The sequence below is a fragment of the Octopus bimaculoides genome, chromosome 11, assembly GCF_046866305.1.
Source record: "Octopus bimaculoides isolate indiv1 chromosome 11, ASM4686630v1, whole genome shotgun sequence".
Classification (NCBI taxonomy): domain Eukaryota; kingdom Metazoa; phylum Mollusca; class Cephalopoda; order Octopoda; family Octopodidae; genus Octopus; species Octopus bimaculoides.
The window spans coordinates 64,304,272-64,311,265 of NC_142938.1; the positions used below are offsets into that span (position 1 = coordinate 64,304,272).

General features: G+C 35.4%; 1 protein-coding gene across 1 annotated transcript; it reads right to left on the reverse strand.

The window, feature by feature from the left end:
* Positions 1–250: 250 nt before the first annotated feature.
* Positions 251–5,479, reverse strand: LOC106883782 (tubulin alpha chain). The gene is made up of 3 exons (XM_014934914.3): positions 5,317–5,479; positions 2,060–2,276; positions 251–1,576 (listed from the first exon to the last, which is right to left on the reverse strand). Exons 1-3 carry the CDS (start codon positions 5,317–5,319, stop codon positions 453–455), a joined length of 1,344 nt encoding a protein of 447 aa, XP_014790400.3. The 5' UTR covers positions 5,320–5,479; the 3' UTR covers positions 251–452.
* Positions 5,480–6,994: the final 1,515 nt, after the last annotated feature.

Consider the following 6,994-nt stretch of genomic DNA (forward strand, 5'->3'; position numbering starts at 1 on the left):
ATTGTTACCGCACCGGGAAAATGCCAAGCGGAATTTTGTTAGTCTTTACGCTCTGAGTTTAAACACTGCTCATCCGTCCAAGTAGAACTACCGCGATTGATGTAATCGACTAACCACTCTCCCCAGACTTGCTGAGCCTTACAGCAAAAATTGTTAGCGTTGACTAACAAAATGTGTCCCAGTATCTGGATACTCAATTGATCCCAAATACGAAGACAAAACGTTTTCAAGAATTAGAGAAAGATGTCAATTGATTGCGATTAATTTTTATTATTTCAAAGAAATTTGGAAAAAAATGTTATTTCGAAAGGTAATTATTTTGAATATGTAACACAAACAAGAAAACAACGCAATTTTAATATTTCAAAAGCTCATTCGTTAGCTTAAATTAATATTGGGGGACTACATACATGTGTGTATGTATATATCATACCCACCATTTCTAATAAGATTTAATATTCTTCAATCTCATCTTCCACTTCAGCTGTGTCTATACCAACTTCTTCATAATCTTTCTCCAGCGCAGCCATATCTTCGCGCGCTTCCGAGAACTCTCCTTCCTCCATACCTTCACCAACATACCAATGAACAAAAGCTCGCTTGGCATACATCAAGTCAAATTTATGATTCAGACGGGCCCAAGCTTCAGCAATAGCTGTTGTGTTGCTCAGCATACACACGGCCCGTTGGACCTCGGCCATGTCTCCTCCAGGGATAACAGTTGGGGGCTGGTAGTTGATACCAACTTTAAACCCTGTTGGGCACCAATCCACAAACTGGATGGATTTTTTCATTTTAATTGCTGCAATAGCTGCGTTAACATCTTTCGAGACCACGTCACCTCGGTACAACAGACAGCAAGCCATGTACTTGCCACGACGAGGGTCACATTTAACCATCTGGTTACCAGTTTCAAAGCACGCATTTGTTATTTCAGAAACAGTTAACTGCTCGTGGTACGCTTTCTCAACCGATATTATAGGTGCATACGTAATCAACGGGAAATGAATACGTGGATAAGGTACCAGGTTGGTTTGAAACTCTGTTAAATCAACATTAAGGGACCCATCAAACCTTAAAGAAGCAGTAATAGAGCTCACTACTTGAGCAATGGGACGATTAAGGTTCATATATGTTGGATACCCAACATCTAAATGCTTTTTACAGATATCATAAATTGCTTCATTGTCGACCATGAAAGCGCAATCACAATGCTCTAGTGTTGTGTGAGTGGTCAAGACAGAATTGTAGGGTTCTACTACAGCTGTAGAAATTCGTGGTGCCGGATAGACTGAAAATTGAAGCTTTGTCTTTTTACCAAAGTCAACACTCAGACGCTCCATTAACAGAGACGTAAAACCAGAACCAGTACCGCCACCGAAACTATGAAAAATCAAAAAGCCTTGGAGGCCAGAGCATTGTTCAGTCATTTTATGAATTTGGTCACAGACCAAATCAATGATTTCCTTGCCAACAGTGTAGTGACCCCTGGCATAATTGTTGGCTGCATCCTCTTTACCACTGATGAGTTGGTTCGGGTGAAATAACTGGCTGTATTTTCCAACGCGTATTTGATCTGGAAAATAAGATTGAGCAATAATCACATCATATCAAACCAGCAATATAATAATTGAAAGATTTTTCTTATATCAGAAGAGCATAAAATGCAGAGATCTATCAAACAGTTACGTATAACTTGCTTTATCAGTTCAACAGAATAATTCCATGCACGACATTCCTCAGAATATACTGCTAACAATACTTACATTCAAACAACAGATACATAAACACTCACTATTCCACTCACATTTAACCGATTTTATAGTCGACACATTTTGCTGCCGTGAACAGTTCTGTTGCACAACAGAATTTTGAAATATTTTCCAATATTTAAGAAAACGACTTTCGGTAATATAGCAGTAAAAAAGGAACCACTGCTTCATCACAAATCTCCGAGCTTTTTCCAACACAGAAAAACACAAAAGATTGATGAACCAGAACATTAAATGCACGGCAGGTCTATTCGTTGCAAATACAATTGTGAAACGTTTATACTTACCAACAACTGTGGGCTCCAAATCAATGAATATGGCTCTGGGGACTCGCTTCCCAGAGCCTATTTCATGAAAGAACGTACTAGACGAATCATTACGACCAGAAGATTTAAATGATACTTGACCATTTGGTTGGATTCCATGTTCAAGGCAATAGAGCTCCCAGCAAGCGTTACCAATTTGGACACCAGCTTGTCCTATGTGAATGCTGATACATTCTCTCTGAAAAAAAAAAAAAAAAAGGAGTTGTATGATAGAATTATTTTACAAGCTAGAGAAATCGGACAAAAGTGGGAGTTGAGCCCAAAAGGGAGCATTGCCGTGGTGTACTGCCTGTTAGAAATAGCAGTCGAATTTCTTCCGATCATACCCTATCGATTAACAAAACGTTTATCATATCCCGCGAACTCTAAATTTGGAAAAAATAGAATGATAATTGAAACGCATTTGAACATAAGTTTTCGCCAACAAGATTTCATGAGGTTTAAACACGAGCCATGCAGAGGTACATAAGAACCTTTACAATGGTCTTTTTTTTTGGGGGGGGGGGATTGAAATAACTGAAATGAGTTGCCTGAGAGCTAAACGATTATACCACAAGAGATAATATCACAAGATTTATAAATTCAAACCTATTTGTTAAGCACACAAATATTTTAAAACAACGTTCACGTTTAGTGTAAGTACGCCGTTCTACTTCATTTCAACAACACTTTACATTTTGAGACAGTTTCTTCCAGTATAGCTGTGGGTCAATTTAGTAAACGGAAATGGATATAGCTGTGGCCATGTGGACGCCCGTCAAATAAACTGTAAGAGAAAGTGCACAATGAGGATTTTTTTTTTATTTGCGCTCCCTTACAAAAACTATCAGTTAAGCAAATGGCCTTCCCTAAATTCTTTAAAAAATAATTTGAATACTATTTCAGACAATTTCCGCCGTTCGGAGCATATAAAACAAATTTGGCTGGAGCCAAATGAGTGAGCCAAAATACGGTAAATCTGCCTCTTCAATTCTCCAGAATCACATTTGAAAACAGGTTCGTACATCAATATTCATCCTTAGACAACAGAAAGATCAAAAACTAAAAAATTAAATACCTTGGTCAAATGAAAGGCGATCAGGGGAAAACGACATGAAAATAACGAAACTCGACTAAAGGCAAAATATTCTCTACAGTTTCTACACGATCTGCTGGAGTGTCCCTTCCTGAGAGATTTACGCACGATGCAGTTAAAGTGGGATTGAAATTAATCACTTTTACACTATTTTAGACATTTTTTGAAACTTGAAAATTATCAAATTAGCGTGTGGAAAAAACTCACATGTAATCCAGCAGAGACAAGAATATCTATTATTAAAAATTATCTAGTTATTTTATTAACAACTTCAATCAATTAGGTTAAAGTCGAGGAAAAAATTCTTGAAACAAAAAAAAACTATCACCGTATTAGGATCCGGACTCGACTATACTGGCCAATCTCTACGTCTAAATATAATTTAATACTTAATGATTGCAGTACTTACAATGTAATGATTTCAAACATGAGAAAATAACGAGAAATCAGAAATTATTCACTTTATCCCCTTTCTCCCATCCTTAATTAGGGAGCCCAAGCTAGTCACAAAAGTCATCCATTAGTCTTCCTAGCGATTTCGTAAAAGGTTCAAAACATACCGAAATAACCACTTACAAGTTACATATTTGGATTCCGATAGCGTGATAACCGTTAACACGTGGGCTCCTACACGTCCTGCCGGTGCTGTTCGCGAGTCCCGCATGACCAAACAGCCGGTGGGTTTTTTTTTCCTTTCTTATGGGCTCTCTTAAAGCTGGTATGTTCCGATTTCTTTGATTTGTGCTTTTGCTAAGAGAATTTAATAGACTTTATATTTTCGTTTTTCTTCTAATTTCACCATGAAGTATAAAAGATTCAATAACAAAATTGTCTCAAACAAAAATAGCTAATACTTTGAAAAAAAAAAAAAAAAAAAAATTTCCAATAGAAATGAAAACTATTTTACTTGCCATGGAAATCAAATTAGTTCTTTGTGAAAAAAAAAAAAAAGAATTTCGAGATCTTCCAATAGAAAAGAATTAAAATTTTTAATTGACCACGGGTAGGTCGTGTGGTATCTAAGATGTAATATGAACTAGGGTACCACAAGACGTGGGTATCTAACACTGCGATCCTTGCTTCGCATAGTATAATGTAAAAATATTACGCCGCTCATGTCAAATTTAAGATATCGTATTGGAACCCTGGGACAAAGCGTAAAATGAGGCTAGAGACCCATCGTGTTAACAGCAAAAGCTGTATGGCAGACACGGAAAACATACCCAGAAAATATTGCAGTTTAACAATAGAAAGAGACTATATTAAATAACTGAAAATAGTAAATTCTGACAAACAAAATCAAAATTGTATTTAAATATTTTTTTAATATATAGTTCTAAATACAATTTTGTGAAGACTAGAAAATGGTTAATGTAGACCGAATTGAAATTAAATACAGTTTTGTAATACAAAATTGTTAATGGGTTAACTGTGAGCAACGGATGCGAATAGAGGGGTAAGGTTTCCAATGAAGAAGGATTGTATAAGTCTATATCTCTTCGTTGTAAATTTCGAAGAGGGTTTCTATAAGCTTTTATGGTCGGTCGTCGTTATTTAGTCCTAGATTAAAAGACTGATTTTTGAAAAATTCTTAACGTCATACTAACTAAAATCAAAGGGTTTTTTTTTCTAAATGCTTTTAGAGTTGTCTATACATTTGTTTCTCATGTAATGTAGTATACTGTTACATGACAGCTTTTGGCCGTCACATATTGCTTTCAGATCTAGATGAAAATTCAATTTTAAAAAATTCAATATTTGTTGCCATTATACAAAAGGGTCGGAAGTCCCAAACGCTGCTTTTCCAGAAGGCGAAAAAAAAAAAAAGTTTCACCATTCCACAGCAAACCCGTTGTACTACACTTTGACAATTTCTTTTGATATCTTGGCATTTGAAGCAACGAGAGATACGATAGTTTGACCAAAAGAGCAAGCAAAAATAAATATTGAATAAAACGCACTTGGCTAAATTGAGACATACGACAGTTTAACATAATAGCAACCATATAAACATTGCGAAAGCAAGAAAAGAATTTTACTTATAAATTTGAACAAAGCATTTTGTAAATGTGAATAAAGGTTATCATATTCAAAACTGGATTTTTTGTAAAGACAGAATGGAAATAAACCGTAGCAAATTTACCATTGTTGTCGCGCCGTTTCTGTTCCGTTCAAAGTGGAGACAATAACAAGATGGTGGTCGCGATACTTGATTATTCAGTACTAACTAACTTACGCGGAGAGTAATCGAAAAGTGGCATTACCGTTACTCTTGGCTTTACTATAAATAGTAATATTTTTATTCTCCTCCTACCTTTACTCTGATACTACTCCGTATTAGCCAATGGTGATCGTACGTTCGAAGACAGTCAAACCATTGAAGGGTGTGATTTTGAGGGGGGGGGGGTAATAAATTAATTTTGATTTAATTTTCTTTTTTACAATTTAACACCCTTATAACTACAAATGGCTAAACTTAACGGAATGGTTCACATATTGAAATAATTTCATCAACAAATAAACTGAAAGAACAGACAGATGAGAGTTGAAGTTCTTGCTTACAGAACATCTCAAATTTAAATCGAAAAAGAAACAACGAAGATGCTATTTGAACGCGATAATTTTTTAAATGAAATTGGATTATTTTGCTTTTATTCTCCAGTGGTGAAGAATATATTTAAAAGATTAATTCAATTCACAAACCGAGAATGGCGTTTTAGTTTCAATCTCCAGCTGAAGTCACTTCTGTTTATTTAATGCCCTGAAGTAACATCAGATTAATCATCGAGAAGTTTTCGAGAAAAGAAGGAATATTTCAGCCTCTTATTTTTGCTTCCTTCTACAAAATTAAATTGAGACTGTTATATATGATTTCTATCTTTTATTCGTTATGATTTTTTTTTAATTGAACACTAAATACAGAAGCAAGCATAATCCTACGACTCCGGACGTATAATGTCTTTTAATATTTTCTTACATCCCTTCACATCTAGTCCGAAATCCCAGGAACGTTGCTACAACTTTTGTCCGTCTGAATCATTAAGACATAATTATCCACAAAGTATAGAAGATCATTAAAATATTAGGAATTCATATATCTTTTAAAAAAAGTATTACAATATGCATTTGTTTTATAAGAATTTTGATCGGGAGCCAACGTGGACATAGGCAAACCGCATCAGGTCGTCTAGGTTCGTATCTAAATAGAGTATTCTGTAGGGCAGTTGATAATGATAGCATAGGTGATCCATATTTCAAAATGGTCAGTTACACGTAATACAAATTTGTCATCTACACGGTCGACCTAGATAAGCGTCATAGACTGGGAGCCGGTTACTGTAGGCTGAATACTTCACTCCAGATGCACGAAGATTACACAGACCGGATTTGGGAATTAGTAAAGCTGCCACAAATGATCACTTACCCTTTCTAGTTTAGATTAGAATCGATTAAGTTAAGGAGCCTAATTGCGATAGAGAAAATTGAACAGAAGGAGACTTAGAAACCTGCAAGAGGCGCTTAGGAAAGGAATCACATCAATTCTTTGACGCAAAGCATGAAGTCTGCCTTGTCAGAGAGCTAGATGCGTGCTGTGAGACGCGAGAGGAGAAAGCTGCTAGATGGAACCGAGTGATGGAGGTGCAACGTGGCAGTAAAACCACCGTTCGGTTTTTGGTAGTGCCGGTTTACGTTTATGTATATATATATATATATATATATATATATATATATATATATATATATATATATATATATATATATATATATATATATATATATATATATATATATATATATATATATATATATAGGCGTGCAGG

Bases quoted from the DNA above. Each gene is read 5' to 3' on its own strand.
- LOC106883782 (XM_014934914.3), bottom strand. The intron at 1,577-2,059 runs GTAAGTATAAAC...CTTATTTTCCAG, and splicing joins TTTGGAGCCCACAGTTGTTG to ATCAAATACGCGTTGGAAAA.